We start from the raw sequence: 23,238 nt of genomic DNA, 5'->3' as shown, positions 1-23,238 counted from the left end.
CCAGCCATAAGACATGGGATACTTCATATGCCATTGTCTGAACCTTGGATTTAGGATGGACCACACCGAACCTCACCGAAATTATCAGCCAGGTTGAACTGCGTATCAAATCCCTGATCTCTGCCTGCATCACCTCGGTCTATTGATGGACTACACACTTGAAATGGAACACATAGACCAACAATTGCCAGCAAAAGCTTTCATCAGCCAAATAACAAGGACAATTGCATCTATGTGAACTTCTGCAGTTAATCCAGGATGGACTTCAAAGACATTGGTTATTAATCTTACAGTTCAAACAAAATCTATGTTTAAACACTGACCCTTAACACTTACTTCGTTTAATCATTTTAAACCATGACTTTAACTATACATAAGTAATATTTACATTATATTCATGAAGTTAGCCAGAGGGGAACTTGCCCCCACAGTGAGTCTGGTTTCTACCACGGTTATTTTTCTCCATTAATCAACATCTTAGGGAGTTTTGTGTTAGTTTCCACAGTCGTCTTCGGCTTGCTCACTGGGGTTATTAATACAATTATTATTTAATTACTTATTTTTAAACACGATTAACAATCATATTTTATCTAATTACACAATAAGGATTCATCGACAGTATAGACATTACAGTTTTATTGTCTGATCTTTTGTAAAGCTGCTTTGAAATGATGTGTGTTGTGAAAGGCGCTATACAAATAAAATTGACTTGACTTGATTAGGCAACTTGCATTTTACAAATAACACACGCAACTTGCATTTTACAAATAACACACACACACACACACACACACATAATCTCATGCAATTTAGAGAGTAATTTTTTTTGGCAAAAATAATGTTAATAAGGTGAAGGACAGAGCACTTGAATTTCAAATGGTCATGCAAAGCTGCAGTGAAAATTTACTTAAAATGAGCACTATGGGCGCTAATTGCTCTTTCTCCAGAGAATCCTTTGATTAGAATTAATTTCCCCAGGGAAGACAGAGTCCATTTAAATCTCTCTGTATTTCTGAAATCTGATCAATGTGACTGAAGTTTGTGCAGGTAGGATGAGAGGAGGATTTGATTCAGAAGCAAATGGACCCACACAATGTTGGGTGCTGTTTTTTGTCGCTTTTACGGCTCTTCCAAACTCTGTTGTTTGCAACAGAGAAACAACCCAGTATAAGATCACGCTTGGGCTCCAAGCTCCTCGGAACATTTCCTACCCATTCAGTGTGCTTAGGTTGGGCTCTGCAATGCAGATAGCCATAGACAAGATCAACACAAATCCATCTCTCAGTGGAAATTTCACCTTTGATTTTGTGTACGCAGACACAGACTGTAATGCAAAGATTTCACTTCGTGCTTTTATTGAACAAGTGATGGACAAAAATATCTCAGCGCTGTTTGGACCACCCTGTCATCTGGAGGCTGAAGTAAGTGTCTTATTTTGACTTTTTGATACAGGTAAATTAAAGAAATGTTTGTTTGTTTTTTAAATATATAAACATATTGTACATTGCATGGAGTGGCTTTGTAGACTAGTCTGATATTCACTAAAAGGGGTTAAACCCTAGAAGGTGCCATGCATAAGCTACCACCATTGCACTCTGAAAGACCCCATGAAATTGCTAAACATGTGCCATTTTCTATCCTGTGTTGACGTATTTCCTTTTGAACAGGAAATTTGGGTCATGTTCCTTTTTTTGAAATAGCCAACAAGCTTTAGCTATGTCACAGCCATGAACCAAGATTTGCAAATTGCTAGTTGGCTGTAGGTGGTATTTTTAGGAGGGACATTCTCATTCTGGAAAGCATTTGATTGGACAAAAATCTGAGAGTTATAAATATTTTTGGTCTGTTTTCCCGCAAGAGAAAGACTGTACATTTTGTTATAATTTATCCATCCATCCATCCATCCATCCATCCATCCATCCATCCATCGTCAACCGCTTATCCTGTGTACAGGGTCGCGGGGGGCTGGAGCCTATCCCAGCTAACATTGGGCGAAAGGCGGGGGACACCCTGGACAGGTCGCCAGTCCATCACAGTGTTATAATTTATAATATGCTAAAATAAATTCTGCCCATTTTAAGAGTACATTAGTGCAGTGGTTCCAAACCTTGTTCCTGGAGGCCAACCCAACACATTTTGGATATCTTCCTAATCAAACATGTCTGATTCAACTCATTAGCTCATTAGCAGAGACTCCAAGACCTGAATTCGGTATGCCAGATAAGGGAGACATACAAAATGTGCAGTGTTAGGAGGCCTTCAGGAACAGGTTTGGTAACCACTGCACCAGTGTATAGATGGCTTCAAAGCTAAAAGTCCAATTTAGATTTTTCATTACCACACTAAGCGCAGAGCTATGTGCAACAACCATCTTAAAATTTTTTTACAAGAGCTCTAATTCTAAGCGCAAGCTTCGTGCCAGCGCAAAGTGAAAGTGGGCATGGGTGGGAGTATTTGCGCTATCTATGGGTATATGCATAATGCGGTAATGAAGTGTCACAAACTAAAATATTCTGTTTTCCTGGAAAGACATTTGAGAAGCATATCTAATCTCAGCACAATGCCTAAATTCAGTTCCTACATTTGCTGTTTGAATATTTCACCAATAGTTGGTAATAAAGTCCATGTTCAAACTCTGAAAATATATTGGAACATCAGATGACTGTATGTCCCTGACAATCACTGTTGTAGCTGTTTTATGAAACAAACTTTTATGAGATTTGTGTCCAATTTATTAGTGGTCATGGTTTATTTTGCAGTTATTTGCCTTTTATGATTATTATGTTTAGGCTGTATTAACATTTGCATTAATGCATTTGGCAGATGCTTTTATCCAAAGCGACTTACAGTGCACTTATTACAGGGACAAATCCCCCGGAGCAACCTGGAGTTAAGTGCCTTGCTCAAGGACACAATGGTGGTGGCAGTGGGGGATCGAACCAGATTAACATTATGTGCTTTAGCCCACTACGCCACCATCACTCACAATTGTAATTATGATCAAATTTATATTGGTATTTTTTCACCTGTTAAAGTGGACAGTGGAAGAGGTTGGAGATGGTGAAATGTTATGCAGTAAGTGTTATGCAGGGGCGGAGCCACCCAACTCACAATTGCCAATTTGGCCATTATTTGTCTTGGGCACAATTTATGTATGATTGTTCTGACCACTTCGTTATTTGGATTATATTTTAATTTCATTTGAAGTGTACTTTAAATTTAGAAATATTTTGTTTTATTTTTGTCATGTTGCAATAAATTAATTTTGTTTTTAAAGCAAAATCGAGCAGTAGAAGTGAAGTGTGTGCAAAAATCCACAGCCCTACCTCGAAAGCCAACACAATCAATGGACATGAATTGTGTGTCAGTAGATCAAATTGATCAATTATACTTACAGTCTTTATAATTTAACAGTTCACATCCAATTTCTGACAAGAACCAAATTTTCCTTGCATATAAAAGAAGAGTGTCACTATCATAGAAATATACCTGACATTCATCAAGGATGCAGTTAATGCACAAATAATGTAAGTCCATATTTCTTTTTTATTTCTTCTATGCATACCCATTTGTGCAAAACATAGACTTAGCTTATGGTTGCATGAAAATACAAAAACGTAATGGCCATGCCCACTGACTTTGTGCGTATGATGTATCATGTAGGACTGTGCTTAGTGGTAAAAAAAAAGGCCCAGGGTCTTAAAGTAAGAAACTTGAACCAAAGTTCCTCCAGAGTTTATGTAGAACCAATGTACTGTCTGTACAGTAAGTTACACTGGATATGAAGGCACTAAATGGATAATAATGTGATGTTAAATCTCCCATAATGCATTCAGAACAAGTTGTATTTCCTTGTGTCCCCTAGGTCACTGGGCTAATTGCATCCACATGGAACATTCCAATGTTTGCGTTTGTTGGCCAGACACCAAAAATGGATGATATTCTAGTGTATGACACCTATATAAAAATTGTACCTCCACTTAAAAGGGTTGGTGAAGTCTTGGTTAAAACACTGGATTTCTTTGGTTGGAAATATGTTGGTATGATCGGAGGCGGTGCAGACATAAACACATGGGACAGTGTTGATGGTCTTTGGAAGTCTGTGGAGCAGCAACTCAAGGCCAGTGTAACAGTGACAGCAGGAATCAAGTTTGATACCAGTGACCGAGAATTGATAAACAGAAACTTACAACTCATTTCTAAGGTTACGAGAGGTGAGCCATTAGTAGACCTTATCTTTCAACTCTTTTAATATCTGAGTGGAGTTTACACCTCAGTCACTATAATCTTTAAGATCACAACCATATCCTGCCCTTATGCCCTCATGGTCTATTACTCTTAAAGCTGAAGTGTGTAGTTTTTTATCGATTTTAAAATACTTCCAGCTACCCCAGCTTAATATACAGAGACAACTATAAGTAAGCTATTTGTATGTTAATTTCCCAGAAAAGTGTAAACATGTGATTATGTGGTGCTTTCAAAACATTGTTTATGTGAGGTCTCAACCAGCCCAACACAGCACCATTTCTCAACCAATAGCATGAGTCTGAGGTCGGACTATCTTTTTGTTTGACCAATGGTATATGTGGGGAGTGTTTGGAGAAATGTACTTGTTTTCTTTATTTAGAAACTATAAAAGTGAAAATAAATGATCTGGACACCCGAGACAATCACTATTTTTGCAAATCCATTTAGCAGCACTTGTGGTGGAGAAATCACACATTGCAACTTTAAATGACAAAAATATAGTGATTTTAACCTGCAAAATAACTAATATACAGTCATTTCAGTCACTGCATGGTACATATGCATCGTTGTTTACCCATACTTCATGTTTAGTGCAGGCTAGACAACCATTTGTTAGTGAATTTAATGTTTTATATCTGTCATTTCATTTCAATGAAGGACTTCTGTGGATTCAAGCTTGCCTGATTTATTCTCTGAGGTTATAATATGTTGAATGTGATTCTTTTCATTCTAGTGGTGATTGTGCTTGCTAATGCTGAAGACTCCACAGCTCTGATGATGGAAGCACAGAGACAGGGCCTGGTGAATGGAGAGTATGTTTTCCTTCTCGTTCAGCAGTTTGAGGTCAGTGGCAAAGTGAGTTTGCTGGTACTGACCTGTACTGAACAATTATGAACAGTAATTGATTTTCTGGTTTAAATGGGTTACAACAATGTTTTGATTTATAAGAACACCTACAGCATAGCGTAAAATGTTTCAAATGAACAAACAAATTCATTTCAAATACGTTTTTTTACACTTGTCATGAAAAAAATTTATGTATTGAAATGTAATTTTGCAATATTGCATTTGCAGATAGGGATTCATGTTTGTATTTGAAATAAAGATTACATATTCTCAAGTCTAGTCTGTCAAATCCAGGCCAAATATGTATAAATCACAAGATACTTGTCATTGATAAAACATGTAGATTGTGTATAACTGTTGTGTAGTGACTGAATACTTAAATGTGGACTACAACCCAAATTCCAAAAAAGTTGGGACAGTATGAAAAATGTGAATAAAATAAAAAGGAGTGCTTTGTAAATTATATTTAACCTTTGCTACATTGAAAGCACTACAACTACACATTATATGATGTTTTACCTTGTGAATTTCATTGTTTTTTATGTAAAGTCATTTCAAATCAGTTGATTGCAACATGCTCCAAAAACAGCCTAGTCCTTCAAGAGCAAGGATCATTCGAGACTTGTCAATTTGCCAAGAGATGCGACTTCTCTGGCCTCGGTCTCATCTTAGATGGAAAGTAGAACAGTGGAAATGTGTTTTTTGGTCAGAAAATTACACATTTCAAAAAGTTTTTGAAAAACACAGCCGTCGTATTGTACGGGCCAAAGAGGAAAAGGACCATCCAAGCTGTTATTAGCATCAGGTCCAAAAGCCAGTGTCTGTATGGGCCAGGAGTGTGTCAGTGCCAATGGCATGTGTAACTCACACATCTGTGAGAACACCAGTAATGCAGACAGATATGTAAAAATTTTGGAGCAACATATACTGCCATCCAGCACCATTTTTTCCAGGGATGTCGCAGCATTTTTCAGCAGGACAACTTCAAACCACATACTGCCTGGATTACAAGTGCATGGCTGTGTAAGTAGAGAGTGCGGGTGCTAGATTGGCCTGCCTGCAGTCCTGACCTGTCTCCAATTGAGAATGTCTGGCACATTATAAAGCACACCATATGGCAACAAAGACCCCGTATAATTGTGCAGCTAAAGACCAACATAATGGATGAATGAGGGAAAATTCCACTTTCTAAACTTTGGTGCCCAAATGCTTTAAGTGTTATTAGAACAAATGGTGATGCTTCATAGTGGAAAACACTCAACTGTCCCAACTTTCTGTAGCATGTTGCAATCATCTGATTTGAAATTGCTGTATATTATAAAAAAAAAAAAAAAAAAGATTATTCACATGTCAAAACATCATATAGTAATGTAGTTGTAGTGCTTTAAATATATATGTACAGTGCATCCGGAAAGAATTCACAGCGCATCACTTTTTCCACATTGTGTTATGTTACAGCCTTATTCCAAAATTTATTAAATTCATTATTTTCCTAAAAATCCTACAATCAATACCCCATAATGACAATGTGAAAGTTTGTTTGAAATCTTTACAAATTTATAAAAATAAAAAAACCACACATGTACATAAGTATTCACAGCCTTTGATCAATACTATGATGAAGCACCTTTGGCACCAATTACAGCCTCAAGTCTTATTGTGTATGATGCTAGAAGCTTGGCACACCTATTTTTGGGCAGTTTCACCCATTCTTCTTTGCAGGACCTCTCAAGCTCCATCAGGTTGGATGGGGAGTGTCGGTGCACAGCCGTTTTCAGATCTCTCCAGAGATGTTCAATCGGGTTCAAGTCTGGGCCACTCAAGGACATTCACAGAGTTTTCCTGTACTTGGCTGTGTGCTTAGGGTCGTTGTCCTGTTGGAAGATGAACCTTCGCCCCAGTCTGAGGTCCACAGCACTCTGGAGCAGGTTTTCATCAAGAATGTCTCTGTACATTGCTGCATTCATCTTTCCTTCGATCCTGAATGGTCTCCCAGTTCCTGCCGCTGAAAAACATCCCCACAGCATGATACTGCCACCACCATGCTTCACTGTAGAGATTGTATTGGCCAGGTGATGGGCTGTGCCTGGTTTCCTCCAGACATGGCGCTTGCCATTCAGGCCAAAGATTTCAATCTTGGTTTCATCAGACCAGAGAATTTTGTTTCTCATGATCGGAGTCCTTCAGGTGCCTTTTGGAAAACTCCAGGCAGGCTGTCATGTGCCTTTCAGAAGTGGCTTCTGTTTGGCCAAGCTACCATACAGGCCTGATTGGTGTAGTGCTGCAGATATGTTTGTTCTTCTGGAAGGTTCTCCTCTCTCCACAGAGAAATGCTGGAGGTCTGTTAGAGTGACCATCGGGTTCTTGGTCACCTCCCTGACTAAGGCCCTTCTCCCCCGATCGCTCAGTTTAGCTGGGTGGCCAGCTCTAGGAAGAGTCCTAGTGGTTCCAAACGTCCATCATCATTACGGATAATGGAGGCCACTTTGCTCATTGGGACTTTCAATGCAGCAGAAAGTTTTCTGTACCCTTCCCCAGATCTGTACCTCGATACAATTGTCTATAGACAATTCCTTGGACTTCATAGCTTGGTTTGTGCTATGACATGCTTTATATAGACATAAATATTATTTAGCACAGGTGGACTCCAATCAAGTTGTAGAAACATCTCAAGGATGATGAGTGGAAACAGGATGCACCTGAGCTCAATTTTGAGTGTCATGGCAAAGGCTGTGAATGCTTATATACATGTGATATAATTCATTTTATATTTTTTATAAATTTGCAACGATTTCAAACAAACTTCTTTCACGTTGTCATTATGGGGTATTGTTTGTAGAATTTTGAGGAAAATAATGAATTTAATGCATTTTGGAATAAGGCTGTAGCATAATAAAATGTGGAAAAAGTGAAGCGTTGTGAATACTTTCCGGATGCACTGTATATTAATTATAATTTATAATCAATATATATTTTAAATATTTTTTCTTTTTGTTTGCATATTTCATATGTCACAAATTTTTCGCAATCAGAGTTGTAGAAGAATACCAAGTTCAAAATATAATGTTAGCCCAATGTAATGACTTGAATATGTTAATTCAATTCAATTACTGAATTGTCTTAATTGCTCAAAAGAGTATTTTTCACCAGTTTGATGCCTGTAGCTATGTCACAGTAAAGCAAATACTCTGTTATTCATACATTTTCAGCAGGTGAAAACAAAAATTCATTCATCAATATTTCCTTGTTTGTAAAAAGACTTCTAAATAGAGTTACTTTGTCAAACAAGCGCCAATATTTGCTATTTAAAAGGATAGTTCACCCCAAATTGAAAATTCTCTCATCATTTACTTACTTTCATGCCATCCCAGATCTGTATGACTTTCTTTCTTCTGGTGAACACAAACAAGGATGTTTTGAAGAATATTTTCAGCTCTGTAGTCCCTCCCAATGTGTACCAGAATTTTGAAGCTCCAAAAGCACATGAGGGCAGCATAAAAGTAATCCATATGACTCTAGTGGTTATATCCATGTCTTCAGAAGCAATATGATAGGTGTATGTGAGAAACAGATCAATATTTAGGTCCTTTTTTTACTTTAGATTCTCCTTCCTTACCAGTAGGTGGTGATATACTTGAAGAATGGTTATTGCCAAAAACAAAAGAAGAAGAATGTAGAAGTGAAATTGAAGATTGATAGTCAAAAAGGGCTTAAATGTTGTACTCTTTGACACCCACACCTATCAGATCGCTTCTGAAGATATAGATTTAATCACTGCTGCCTTTATGTGCTTTTGAAGCTTCAAAATGTGTCTATAAAATTTAGTCTTTCAAAGTCTATCTTCTATATGTCTATCATTTGAATATGTTTAGACTATGATTCTGAATATCAAGTTGAATCTGATTCTACTGCTGACAATTCTCTTTAGCCTATATACTGTATCTGATCTCACTTTTTTTCTCTTTAGGATAATCTGTGGAAATCTTCTGTTGCTGAAACAAACCAAACGGTGTGTAAGGCCTTTGAGATGGTGTTTGTACTCGCTCAGAAGTCATATGAGGGATATGACTATTATGACTTCTTCGAGCAGACTTATGAGAGGTTGAAAGGGGCCCCTTTTTACAGCAACCTGTCCTCGGAAAAAGAGGTGAGAATATCTTGGTGGTGGGGTAATAATTTTTAGCATCCCTTCAAATTTAATTTAGCTCACATTTTGTATTTTATATTTTAGGTAAGCTCCTACGCTGTCAATTTACACGACGCTGTCCTGCTTTATGCAATAGGTCTGAAAGAAGTCTTTAAAAATGGGAAAGACATCCGTCATGGACAAGAGATTTTGAAAAGGCTCAGGGATAGGACTAGCATCAGGTTTTATGGTAATTTTCGAAGCACTTGCAGGTTTGTAAAGACTCTCATTTTTGCTAAACTGTATTCATTGTATATAACAAAAATAATCTTTGTTTTTCCAACAGGAGCTTCAGGTCTGGTTCACTTTGATGAATATGGAGAGAGGAACTTGGACTATTCACTGTATGACTTGCAGCAAATAGAAGATGTGATAAAATTCGTTCCTGTTTTGGACTTTGACAGCCGTACAAAAACGATCAAGTAAGAACAAAATACTACTGATATTCATAACTTAACATTCAAGCTCAACATTTATGTGTAATAACATAATCTCTTTTTTTGCAAGACCCACATCAAGGTTTTCTAATGTAGATTGGCCAACTGGAAAACCTCCACCAGATAGTCCACCCTGTGGTTTTGACAATGCACTCTGTGAATGGTTAGAAAATGGTAAATACTATTTACTGTATACTACTGTCTCTATTATACTATACTGTACATTTCTTTATTATACTACAATGTAAAAAGTGGAAACATTAAATTGTTACCTAAAGAATCTAATTCTACCTAATTTAACCATTTAACCATAATGATTACTTAGTGCACATATTTTTTTATTTGCTGTCTTAGACTTAAACTGACACCTAGTGGCATGGATGCAGCATCAATCAAACTCAATAGCTTTCAGTTGCTAGTGCCATTGCAGAAATTCACTTCTCATAGTCCATCATGATTAATTTAATCCAAGAGTGAAAGTGTCCAATAACAGGGAGTTACTGAGATTAAACAAGTAGTAATCAGCTGGTCATGTGGTCAGCCTAGCATGGCAGCCCCCTTGAGGTGACCCTCTACATGTAGAGTAAAAAAGCTTTAATAAGTTAACTGATATTACTGGAGTCTTCCTCTCATGTGAGTGGTCATGATTTTATGCATATGTTTCAAAATGACTATTCCGTTCTTTAGGAGTAAAACTTAATAAATGAGGAAAAACTGCTGAGTGCACAATAGTGACAGATTTCACTATGGACAACAATGCAGCTGAGTGTGATCACAAAAGAAAATGTTCAGATCAGCTTGATGTCTTGTCAGTTCTTTAGTAAAAGAAGAAGCTCATTGGTCACTTGAAGAGAACACAAGACCTCGCCTCAGCAACAGATTGATTTTTAAAGCAAGCTTAATGTGCTTTATCAGTTTTTGAAGCTCAGCAGGGAGTCCTGACATTCAAGTGATTATTGTATTCAAGTGGATTCAGTCAGAAATATGATTTTTGACATGAATCTCATTTTTTAGGTGACACACTAAAACCTTTTTTCAGTGTTTATTATACTACTTTCACTTGAAATATCTATTCACATGTAGCAAATACTCCTGTTGTCTGCACAATTATATTACAGAGATATCTCTTCTGGTTCTGCTGGTGGCTTTGCCTGTGTTTGGCGTGTCAGCTGTGGTTTTGGTCACATTGCTGACCTTACAGAAGATTCGTCTTCAAACCCGCCTGGATGAGTCTAACTGGTGGCTCATAAACTATAGTGACATAACTATCCTCAGAGAGCCCAAAGTAAGATGAACTGAACTGTAGCACATATTCACACACACTCCCAGGCTACTAAAATATAGCATATGTAATAATAATTTGTGTTTGACAGGGAATCCAAACACTATCTGTTAGCACAACACCGACCAAAGGTGGAAGTGAAGGCTCTCAGTCCATTTTCTCCTCAAACAGCTGTAGTCTGAGAGGAAGTTGCAAAGAAACCATCTACACCACCATTGCTCTATATCAGGTGCATGTGTTCTCAGTGTTAATGGAGGCATTCGGTTTGACATGTAAAAGCAAATGAGGAATATTCAACATTTGTGTTCATCATATGAATACATTTGATTTAAACTATGTACGTTTATTTACTCACTTGCATTTGGAACTTGGCAAGTGTTCATTATGGACCCTGGCAAGAATATAGTGAATACATAACAGGCTGTGTCTAGAAGGTAACCCTCCAGTAGCCAAAGTCTCACAAAAGTTTTATTCTCTGTTACTAAGGTTTAGGATTAGGGTTAGATAAAAAAAAGGGATATTTCAAACCAAAATGAAAATTATCTTATTGTTTACTCACCCTCTAAGACTTCACTCAAACTTTCACTTTCAGATGTGAAAGTGAAAGTGGAGATTTAGAGTATTAAAAAAAGGACTTGAAAAACAGAGATGAAAAAAAATCTTTGTTGTGTTCTGCAGCAGAAAGAAAGTCATACACATCTGGGATGGAATGAGGGTGAGTAAATGATGAGAGAATTTTCATTTTTGGGTGAACTATCCATTTGATCCCTTTTAGGGTTAAGGTTAGGTTTAGGTTCAGGAGTAGTACTGTTTATGTAAGACTCCAAATAAACACAGAGGGTTACCTTCTGGACGCAACTTATTGAATGTAATTCACAAACCCAGTACTTATTTAAACTAACACCCTCACTTTGCTCATGGTGCAGGGAAACAAGGTGGGCATAAAGTACTTGAAAAATCAAATCCTCACTGATATCAAGAAACCATCAGTCATCGCAGAGTTCAATATGGTACAATTTTCAGAGTTTCTTACCTCCACGTGGCAACTAGACTTTGAATCATATGCCAACACTTAGAGTGTAAATTCATCTGCTTGTTCCACCTGTAGATGAGAGAGATGAAACACGAGAACCTTGTACAGTTTTTCGGTGTGTGTATTGAGCCGCCCAATGTCTGTATTGTCATGCAGTACTGCAAGAAAGGAAGCTTAAAGGTGAGCGTCTACTCTTAATTAGGAATCATCTGTTAGGAATATGATTGCAACCTTTATGAAACGTTTTGCTTTTAGTTCAAATTTAAGGTCCATCCCTCATCATATCTGTTATTCTGCCTCTAAAACATCAGGATGTTCTGGGGAACAGTGAAATTGAGCTGGACTGGATGTTCAAATTGTCCTTTGCCTATGACATTGTTAATGTGAGTATGTTGTTTCAATGTAATGCCGTTCATTGCATTACACTCCAAAAATATTTTTTATCAGCATTTTTGTCTTGATTTATTTGTAAAAATGTAAAAGCATCCTTAAAACAAGACAAATTCACTTATTACCCCATTGGCAAATTTGTTTACACTATAAACGTAAACCTCACTGAAGCCTGTTAGATTTATACTAGATGTATATTAGACGTTAATAATGAGCATATGAAGCATTTTGCTTTAGAACAAAACTGGTCAACCTTTGTACCATTGTAAGGTGTTTTATTGGGTTATGCTCTCTGAAGGGTATGGAGTACATTCATAAGAGCAGTATGAAGTCTCATGGAAATCTGAGGCCCAGTACTTGTCTGGTGGACAGCAGGCTACAGATCAAGCTCTCTGGCTTTGGCCTGTGGGAGTTCAAACATGGCACAAAATACAGACTGATCCCAATGGAGAATCCAAAGTATGAGGAGATGTATTGGACAGCTCCAGAGTTTTTGAGAGAAGCCTACTACCCTTTCAATGGCACGCAGAAAGGAGACATCTTTAGCTTTGCCATAATTATGCGAGAGCTGATGTACAATACGGAGGTGGGCCCATACCATGACATTCATCTAGAACCAAAAGGTATTGTTTGTAGTTGTATGATGTGCCATACAGTATCGTGGCCCAAAATAACATTTGGACACATAAACCACATTTAATAATGTATTAATGCTATTGCATTGTAAAGCAAAATATCAAACCAAGTGGATTTTCTTTTCAAGAAATATAGCACAAACACATTTTTCCAAGCAACATTTCACATAATAAGTTTGCTAGGTTTATATGATGCAATAAATTATATATTGTTCAAAACAAAAGACAAAACGAGGGACATTAGTGTAAATGGTTATAGTTAATGTGATGAACTACAGCTGTGTGAACTTGAGGGGAACTGACTAAAATGACCTTAGGACACTACGGTATGTCCTAAGTAATTGCAAAAATGTCTAAGAAAAGTGACATTAGTTCTAAGGAAAAAATAATAATTTGCAGATAGATACCACATGGTTTGATATTTTGTTTTGGTGATTTCTAGTGTTACGCATCTTAATTTAGGCAACTGGGCTGCGTCTGGCCTTTCTGATTGAGTGCTTTCTTTATGTTTTTAGAGATTATCAAGCAGTTAAGGACCCCTATGAACGAGGAGACCCTCAGACCAACACTGTCTGCTGATATCTGTGATGAACGTCTGATCCCTTTGCTAAAGGCCTGCTGGAGTGAGAACCCAGACCACAGACCCCCATTCAGCAGTATCAGGAGACGCCTGCGGGAGGCCAGCCCTGAAAGGTGCAACTTCAAGACAGTAACTCCAACATGCTTTATAATGAGTAAACCTGCCTTTTCAAACATGTATTAAATTAGACTCTGGGCTGCTTTATCAATTTCAAGCCATGGCAACATCCTGGACAACATGGTGAGCAAACTTGAGAAATATGCCAATCATCTGGAAGAAGTAGTGGAGGAGAGAACCAATCAGCTCACAGCAGAAAAGTGTAGAGCAGATAAGCTCCTCTCTAGCATGCTGCCCAGGTAAACATCACAGTGAGTTATAGTATAATTGCGACAGTGATATATTTTCTATGTATATTCAGCCCTTTTTCTAACCACTGGTAGCAAAAAAAAAAACACAAAACCTATGTGACAAAAATAATTTCATCATCCTTTTGTGAACAATGCACAGTTTCTAATAATAAATACAGTAGGCTAGTATCAAAAATATAATATGATTGTGGTCTCATCAAAAGTTCATACATAGTTTATATGGAATTTTACATGTCCTGCATTCACGTGCTAAATTCTAAAAAAGCATTTTAAAATTGTAATATAATTATTTTGTACAGGTATGCAGCTTTTATTATATTAATTGAGAGACTACTGAGAATATTTGTACTTGGTTAATACAAATGAATATATCACACTGTAGGATCATGTAGAATGATCAGCAAAAGGTGTTTGAAAATCGTAAAAAAGTTGGAGACCTAAGATATACAATTTCCCCTATATATTCTGCAAATTTTAACCTAAAATTGTGATGTTGATAAAAAAAAGTGAATGGACATGTTTTGCATCTACTCATATACCTGCTTTATATTTTCAATGAAAGTAATGTGTTCTTACAGGTATATTGCCGAGCAGCTAATGGCTGGGAAATCAGTGGAGCCCAGAAGTTATGACACTGTGACCATCTTTTTCTCAGACATTGTGGGTTTCACCAACATGTGCTCCATCAGTTCAGCTCTGGAGGTGGTCAACCTCCTTAATGACCTCTACAGTCTGTTTGATGAGATAATCAAGCTATATGATGTCTACAAGGTAAATAAAGCAATTCTCACCTTGATATAAGCAGAGAGACTCTGAATAAATAACTTGAACAGGTTTTGCTATGTCTAGTTCACTCACTTTTACTTTTACTTAGTAAATCAAATACTCCATGTAATTCATACACTTTCAGCTGGTGAAAACAAAAAGTCATTTATAGTCAATATTTGCTTGCTTGTAAAAATACTTCTAAATAGTGTTACTTTGTCAAACAAGCACCAATATTTGAAATTTAAAGGGTTAGTTCACCCAAAAATTTAAATTATGTCATAATTTACTCACCCTCGGGCCATCCCAGATGTGTATGACTTTCTTTCTTCAGCAAAACACAAATTAAGTTCCCTTTCAAGGAATCAACATTGCATAATGACGCAATTGGGACTACATCAGTGTTCTCACATGGTCTGAAGCCTGTATGCAATCATGCTAATTTATTAGCTAATGGTGCTTAATTGATACCCATACAGAGCCACGTCACGGCTCTATATAACCGAGCAATTGGCGCCTTCTCACCAGATTTTCTTACTTGAGTGCACAAATTTGTCTAAGCCCTTGTTGATTACTAGTGACTCATGCCAAAGCGAGGACTGTGTTCTCCCTTTTGAGTGACACTTGTGTATGGATTTTGCACCAGGTTTAAGGTCGTTCTGAGACCTCATTTGGGCTATTTGCCCAAATGAGTCATTTCTGCTTCCTTTTGCTCGCAGATTATTAATTTTCAGTCCTTTTCTCCTCCATCATTTGAGTCAGAGGAGCTTAAGAGGCTACGTGTGCTATACCCAGTATGGGCTCTGCAGGTTTATGTTGACCGTACTAGCCATTGGTCAGAGCAGTTGTTTGTGTGCTGTGGCCACAACAGGGGTGTTTCAGTGTCCAAGCAAAGACTGTCTCATTAGATTATGAATGCAATCTTGAGTGCTTACGAGGCATATGGTTTGCATTTGCCTCTGGGTTTTCGAGCCTATTCTACAAGGACCATGGCATCCTCATGGACATTGGCTAGAGGTGCATCCATGGAAGTCACTTGTATGGTGGCAGGATTGTCCTCTCCGCATATTTTGGCGAGAGTTTGTCTCCTGCTTCCCAAGTTCTCTCTGTTGGATCAGGAGTACGTTTTTGAGATTTAAATTTCTTTAGCTTGTTTAACAACTGCTTAAATTTAACAACTGCTTAAATATTTATCTATCACACCTATCATACCACTTCTGAAGATATTAATTTAACCAATGGAGTCATATCGATTACTTTTATGCTCCCTTTGTGTGGATTTTGGAGCTTAAAAACTTTGTTACCCATTCATTTTTAGGTGAACTATCCCTTTAACTTAATTTTGTGATGTAATTTCTCCAATAGGTGGAGACCATAGGGGATGCATATATGGTGGCCAGTGGGCTGCCGATCAGTAATGGTACTCTTCATGCAGAGGAGATCTCTACTATGGCCCTCCACTTTCTCTCTGCCATCAAAAGGTTCAGAATTAGACATTTGCCTACTGAGAAACTGGCCCTACGGATTGGGATCAATTCTGGTATTTGTACTATATATTATAGGTGACATTGACTGTATATCTATGAAAGATACAAACACAATCTCAAAGAAAATAAGGTCATAATAATCTTCTGTGCTTTATATTTATAGGCCCAGTGGTTGCTGGAGTTGTGGGTTGTACAATGCCACGATACTGTTTGTTTGGAGATACAGTGAATACGGCTTCCAGGATGGAAAGCAACAGTCTTCGTAAGCTCTTTTGACATATTTTCATCACTATTTAAGCCTTACAAGTAAAATCTTTTGAAATTATGGTTTATGTATTCTAATATGATTCTTGCTTTCTTTTTTCAGCAATGAGAATTCATATCGCTCAGACTACTGCTGATATTCTCATTAAGACTGGAAATTTTGAATTGGAGGAGAGGGGCGATATTGAAATCAAGGTTTGTATAATTCTACTGTTGAAACAGCATCCACTGTCTAATGCCATATGCTTCTGAATTAATCATTGTGTGATATTTAGGGAAAAGGAACTCAGAAAACCTTCTGGTTAAGAAGCAAAATTGGATGTTATTTTCCTCCCAATGGCCAGGACTGTGATGTAAGCCCTAAATCAGTAACAAGTGTAAGTATTAAGCCACTTATATTTATTATTATATGTGTGTGGCATGGGTTGAGGTATTCATTGGGTCATTCCTGTTATGCAGTACGAAATCTCAGGCCCTTCAGCCTATTATTATTACTTGATTGTTTACACAATGGCAAGAAAATTAAAAGGATGCCTAACAGGGTGGAATCTAAAAGGACGGAATAAAGAGCTAAAGTTACCCATTGCTGATCTTTTCAAATTTTTACTTATGCAGATTTCTGTAATTTAATCAAACAGGATGGAATGTTTTAGAGTGAGACAAACCAACAAATACCACAAAACGTAACAGAATTCATCAGATCCTTTGCTAATACTTGCTGATGTTTGTGTGGTTGTTTTTCCACTAAAAGTGATGTCACTTTCTAGAGGATCCTTAGTTCAAGGGATCTTACATAAGATCAGAAGGATGAAAGGTGAATTTAAATATTTACTTAGAGAACAGAAAAAATGAAGAAACACCAATGCCAGTTTTCATTTTAGAAGTTAGTGCATAGCACATTGGGACATGGCAGACATGGCAACATTCACTCAAATTAAAGTGGTAAAGTTTTAAATAGTCAGTAATTATTTTCCTCATTAAAAAAAAGTTTTACAATATATGTATAAAATCATAACCACTCACATGAGATGAAAACTCCAGTCATATATGTAATCTTATAAAATCTGTTTTATTCCATATGGAGAGGGTCACCTTATGAGGGCTGCCACATGACCAGCCAAACACTAATTGCTTCATCTCAGTAACAACCCTTATATTTCACACTTTCACTCATGGATTCAATTAATCATGGCTGATTGTGCATAGTAAATGTGTACAATTGCATCTGAAACAATGTTGCATCCAAGCCGCTAGTTGTCACTGTAAGTGCAAGACAACACAAAAACACACATTACTGAGTGCACATTTAAATTCACCCCAAAGGCTATGTTTACTTAATTGTGATAAAAATAAAAAAGCAAATACGATTTGCATCTTTAAAAGGTGCAATTTTCATGTTTTATCCAATATATTAATGCATGCATATTTTATCCAATAGATTAAAAAACAAGATGATGGGAGCATGAAAATGTACTGCATAATAGGAATGGCTGCAGACATGACAAAGCTAATTACGTAACCGCAAATGTTATTGTAATATCTGCAATGTCTTAAATGTCCAAACAGGAAAAAACCAAACCAGCCTCTACAAATGATAGAGAGATGAAAGAGAAAAGAGCACCCCAGCACACCCCAGTCATGACGAAAATGACAACCCTTACTGTACCTGATGTATAGTCTTAAAATGTGAGACCACTCAATTTTATATATTCTTGGCAATTATGACACTGCAAAAATATTTTTGATTATTAAAAAAAATTATAATAATAAAATGTCAAGACACAATCTTTTAAAATAATTTAGTTACTAAAAATCTTTTAAAATCATTTTAAAGATAATTCAAGATATAAACAACAAGAATAGGTCTCTTTTTTGTTATGCTAAAGATGGACACATGATAGTAAAAGCTTCAAAGACTATTTTCTTGTTCTACAAATATTCATGTGAAATACTACACACAAAAAAAACTATGTGAGTGAATAGGAATATGTCGATACACTCCCTGAGGCACTTATGAATGTGTGCGGGACAGGTGTTTACATGCATGTCTATATTTGGTATATTTGTATGTAATTGTATATGAGTGCAAATGTATGTTTCATTGCATTTTGAATTGACACATCTGGTCTCATTACAAACTGAAGTATCCTAAACATTCATTCAATATCATTATGGACAGCATACACAGAAATGGGCCTGTGAAATAGAGGGATGAGAGAGGATATCCTGAGTACTACATATCACAAAGAAGTGACTTTTACTTAATTATGTTTCTAAAGATGAAATATACAATGCAGATACATGTTTTTACAACATTTTTAAATGAATTTACAAGCAGCTACAATGCAGAGAAGCTGCAGCCTACTTTATTAAAAAATACTTATATAACAATGTCATACATCTGTCTGCTCTGCAACATTTTTAGTAAAGACTTACCTGCGAGGTGTATGAAACTCGAGGAAAGTTGTGCTGAAAACAGTCAGATTAAAAAGAAAGGTGTCAGGTTTATAAACCAATTATTAACCGAATTATGCAGCAACGTAATTGATAACAACCTTTGACTTGAAACTCCATTGTCAGGATGCCTCCATTTGGATCAAGTTCAACTTCAGTTCTTCTTGATGAACATGGAGTCTTGAATAGAGTAAAGAGGAGTCTCAGTGGTGGTCAGTAATCTATTTGAAACTGTTAAATCTTTATATTGTTATTCTTACACTCACTGGCTGGCAGAACAGCTTTTCCCCATCACACACTTGGACCTCACAATGGAGCCACACAGTGGACACTTTCTCTAACCGCTGGAACATGGACCGACTGTCTTTGGCATTTTCAAATATGTTGACAGTGCTGTCTAAAGAGCAACTGTGAACCAGAAACACACAGAGACCAGATGAGCAGTATTGAATCACACAAACAAACACATTCTGGACTAATTTGTTCGAATCGACAACTGTTTTTCTATAGAGCTGGAAAAATGAAATCTTACCTGTTCAGAATTAAAGTCAACCTTTTCCTGTCTGTTGAATAAGGTGTAGGTGTTGCCCAGCAATTTGTTATTACTTCTTTGAACCTGTTAACATTAAGGAGTGAGTTTATTATATTTATTTTAATCTGTGTATTTGATGAGATTTAGGTTCCTTTCTTTTAAATGGCTCACATACGGTGCATCTTTTGCGTACAGGAACTTTGAGTTCTTCAAACCACAAAGATTAATCTAAAGTTAGTTGCAGCTTCATTCTGAGATATTATACACTACCAGTCAATGGTTTGAACACACTTTCTCATTCTATTTTCCACATTTTTGAAATTAGAAAGGTCATTAACGCTGTGAAACAGCACAAATCAAATCAAAACTATTTTATAAGTTAGCTTCTTCATTGATCTCTTCAACAAACAATTATGAGGAAAGCTTATAAAAAACTTGCGGCCTGCCCGTCTTATCAATTTCGAGGGGGGGCACGGCACCTGCACGTGACCCAAATGAAACCCCAGATACTGTACCTCAACCCATACAATTGCACACTTCTTAGGGTTTGCAGTGAGTCCCGCCCGTTGCAGCGACCTCAGAACCATCCCCAGATGGTATGTGGAGTCTGAGTCGGTGGTCCATAAGGTGCTGAAATGTACTGGGACCACAAACAAAAGGAACGGAAGGATCACAAATTTATGTAAGCCAAACAGTGTGGAGAAGGCAGCTTTCACATGGGACATTGGTGTTAAGGGGCTCTGCCAAATACCCTTTGTTAAATCCAGTGTTGAAAAAAACACAATACACATCGTTTCAAAGCAGCTTTACAGAAAATCATGTTGTAATATCTGCAATGTCTTCGATGTCCAAACAGGAAAAAAACAAACCAGCCTCTACAAATGATAGAGATGAAAGAGAAAAGAGCACCCCAGCACACCCCAGTCATGACGAAAAAGACAGAAATGGCAACCCTTACTGTACCTGATATATAGACTTATGAAGTGAGCCAACTCGATTTTATATATATTATATACTCTTGGCAATTCTGAATTTTCAAAAATATTTAGGATTATTAAAAAAAGTTAAATAATAAAATGTTAAAACACAATCTTTTAAAATAATTTAGTTACTAAAAATCTTTTAAAATATTTGTACAGATAATTCAAGATATAAACAACAAGAAAAGGTCACCTTTTTTGTTATGCTAAAGATGGACAAATGATAGTAAAGTTTCAAAAGACTATTTTCTTGTTCTACCAATATTCATGTGAAATACTACACAAAAAACGATGTGAGTGAAAAACATGTACGTTTAATAGGAATAAGTTGATACACTCCCTGAGGCACTTATGGTTGTGTGCGGGACAGGTGTTTGCATGCATGTCTATATTAGGTATATATGTATGCAATTGTATACGAGTATACGACCGGGGTGCCGCGATTGGCTTTTAAGTTTACTTCAGGCCCGAGCTCCTCCCTCTCCATTACTACCATTGCCAAAGCCACGGGGACCACCTCTCTCCACGGTTTTAAGAGGTTGAGGTGGTACATTTGCCATGCTCCACCTCTATCTCTTAGTTTAAGCTCAATCGACTTCCCCAACTCGCCGTGTGACCTCAAAGGGCCCGTGCCACTTTAAAGTAATTTACAGCTTGATGTGGGTAGTAATACAAGGACTTTATCTCCCTATGTAAATTCCCGTAGCCGAGCTCCCGTTATAGAGCTGGGCCTGACGTTCCTGAACCTGTAGCAAATTCTCCTGTGATAATTGCCCCAATGTGTGGAGTTTTTCTCTCAGGTCAAGAACGTATTGAATTTCATTTTTGCGGTTGGAAGGCCCCCCCCCTCTCAATTTTCTCTCACAACATCTAAGACACCGTGAGACTGTATGCCCATGCAATAATTCAAAAGCGGGGAACCCCGTGGAGGCTTTCAGGACCTCTCAAACTGCGAATAACATGGGTTCAAGCCACTTATCCCAATTCCGATCATATTCATGCATGAACTTACAAATCATGTTTTTCAGGGTTTGATTAAACCATTCGACCAAGCTGTCCATTTGCAGGTGGTAGATGGTTGCCTGAATCGATTTAATACCCACTAATCCGTACAGCTCGCGTACTGTACATGACATAAAAGTAGTGCCTTGATCAGTGAGGATTTCTTTTGGAATCTCCACTCGGGAGATATTTCTGAAGAGTGCCTCCGCAACACTATGTGCTGAGATGTTGAAGTCACTGCTTCCCGATATTGTATTGTGTAGTCCACCAGAATATACACAAAACGATGCCCGTGTGCCGTCTGCTTTAATGGCCTGACAAATTCCAAACCAAGATCAAAGGAAACGGATGCAAAGGCGCTCTTGGATGGCTGGTGAATTCACCATCTGACATTCACGGCATGCCGCACACCATCTGCGAACATCCTCGCGAATGCCTGGCCAAGATAAATGGGCCATTAGATAGTTCAGTGTCTTTTCCTGCCCCAAGTCTCCTGCCATCAGATTATAATGGGCCGTCTGGAATAACATTTCCTGACGGTTATTCGGTATCAATAGCTGGGTTGTGTCTTCCTTTGGCTGAGCGTACTGTGTCACTCGATCATTTAAACCGGTCATTTAAAATAGAACAGATACATATCTGGCTGAACATGGTGACCATCTATCACTCTATTACTTGGTTGACTCATACTAAGAGTCTTGTGTCTGCTCCAGAGGGAAATCCCTGGTGGGAAATCCTTTAAATGCTTGGGAAGCAGAGACTTCCCCCTCCCTTACATCACCCTTATGACCCCGGCTCTGCCTCCCCAGCCAGCACATCAAAAATCCCACACCGAGATGCTCTGTTACAGGACCCATCCACACAAATTTCCCTTAATAATGTTGAAATGATGTTCCCTTAATAAAAATGCTGGCCAATTCATGCCTAAAATTAGTGGATGGGTGAGGCACGAATTATCCACAGCCTCGACACTGTGCTTTTGTCCCCGAAATTGAATCGTCACAGTCACTACAGGATAATCGTGGATATCCCATTCACACACCTTACCTTCACCTTGTGACTAGCACCCCTAACCTCATCTTGAACCAGGCATTGATGGATGGAGGTTTAGCTGCAACCCGAATTCACCCAGGCCTGGTATGTACCTCATTAATACTCACGGGTATGTGGAACATATCAGCTTGATCTGTGTTGGCCTGTGGCACATCGGGGACCCGAGCCAATGTCCCCACCTCCATCACCATGCAATGGTCCTGGAGATGGCTCTCCGCAGCTCCAACAGACCGGTCCAGGCTCCACGCTCATGCCCATGACAGCGGGTCCACCAGCCTGGGAGTGAGAGCAGAGAGGGGCAGGGGAAACCGGCGGGTAGTGCCGAGGAGTTGGTGAGGTACAGAGGTGAGGTATCCATGGCGGCGTTCTTCCTCACTTAAATCCCGGAATTCGTCACCAATGTAAAATGTCTCTTCTTAATGGAAAGGAGAAAGTGGGAGATGGTGAGATCCAACTCAAAAAGGTACTTTTTATTTTCACAATCACAAACTGGCTTTTCAGCACAATCTAAACAACAGCACAGTCTCAGTGTGTGCGTGGCAGCTCTCTCCCCTCACTGGCGTCCAGCTTGCTCTTAAAATCAGTCTCCACTCTCACTGCAATGACAAACAGCTGTTAGAGACAATCATTGCCAGGTGATGATCCTTACCATTCACATCTCCTGTATATATATATATAGTTTTCAAGTAAAAACAG

The 23,238-nt window shown here is 37.9% G+C and overlaps 2 protein-coding genes across 2 annotated transcripts; one reads left to right on the top strand and one right to left on the bottom strand.

Annotated features, from left to right (window-relative positions):
- The first annotated feature begins 1,052 nt into the window (after positions 1-1,052).
- On the top strand, positions 1,053-18,198 carry LOC127633809 (guanylate cyclase 2G-like). The gene is made up of 22 exons (XM_052113129.1): positions 1,053-1,421; positions 3,866-4,214; positions 4,982-5,115; positions 9,062-9,241; positions 9,326-9,470; positions 9,567-9,702; positions 9,788-9,891; positions 10,836-11,002; positions 11,091-11,228; positions 11,926-12,009; positions 12,108-12,212; positions 12,344-12,415; positions 12,721-13,045; positions 13,573-13,750; positions 13,853-13,993; positions 14,584-14,776; positions 16,136-16,310; positions 16,421-16,519; positions 16,625-16,716; positions 16,797-16,898; positions 17,622-17,632; positions 18,081-18,198. Exons 1-22 carry the CDS (start codon positions 1,053-1,055, stop codon positions 18,196-18,198), a joined length of 3,417 nt encoding a protein of 1,138 aa, XP_051969089.1.
- A 454-nt stretch (positions 18,199-18,652) lies between these two features.
- On the bottom strand, positions 18,653-22,900 carry LOC127633160 (beta-tectorin-like). Its single transcript, XM_052112042.1, has 7 exons — positions 22,774-22,900; positions 20,023-20,147; positions 19,508-19,632; positions 19,242-19,383; positions 19,077-19,155; positions 18,958-18,990; positions 18,653-18,717 (listed from the first exon to the last, which is right to left on the bottom strand). Exons 1-7 carry the CDS (start codon positions 22,898-22,900, stop codon positions 18,653-18,655), a joined length of 696 nt encoding a protein of 231 aa, XP_051968002.1.
- Positions 22,901-23,238: the final 338 nt, after the last annotated feature.

This window comes from Xyrauchen texanus, chromosome 40 (genome assembly GCF_025860055.1).
Source record: "Xyrauchen texanus isolate HMW12.3.18 chromosome 40, RBS_HiC_50CHRs, whole genome shotgun sequence".
Lineage (NCBI taxonomy): Eukaryota > Metazoa > Chordata > Actinopteri > Cypriniformes > Catostomidae > Xyrauchen > Xyrauchen texanus.
This window is presented reverse-complemented; position numbering and strand designations above follow the sequence as displayed.

Coding starts and splice junctions, on each gene's coding strand:
- LOC127633809 (XM_052113129.1), top strand. CDS start 1,053: ATGAGAGGAGGATTTGATTCAGAAGCAAATGGACCCACACAATGTTGG. Junction 9,892..10,835: donor CTGTGAATGGTTAGAAAATG/GTAAATACTATT, acceptor ATTATATTACAG/AGATATCTCTTCTGGTTCTG. Junction 13,046..13,572: donor CATTCATCTAGAACCAAAAG/GTATTGTTTGTA, acceptor TTATGTTTTTAG/AGATTATCAAGCAGTTAAGG.
- LOC127633160 (XM_052112042.1), bottom strand. CDS start 22,900: ATGGATACCTCACCTCTGTACCTCACCAACTCCTCGGCACTACCCGCC. Junction 20,148..22,773: donor TGAGCGTGGAGCCTGGACCG/GTCTGTTGGAGC, acceptor TTGTGGTCCCAG/TACATTTCAGCACCTTATGG. Junction 18,718..18,957: donor GAGTTTCATACACCTCGCAG/GTAAGTCTTTAC, acceptor TCTATTTCACAG/GCCCATTTCTGTGTATGCTG.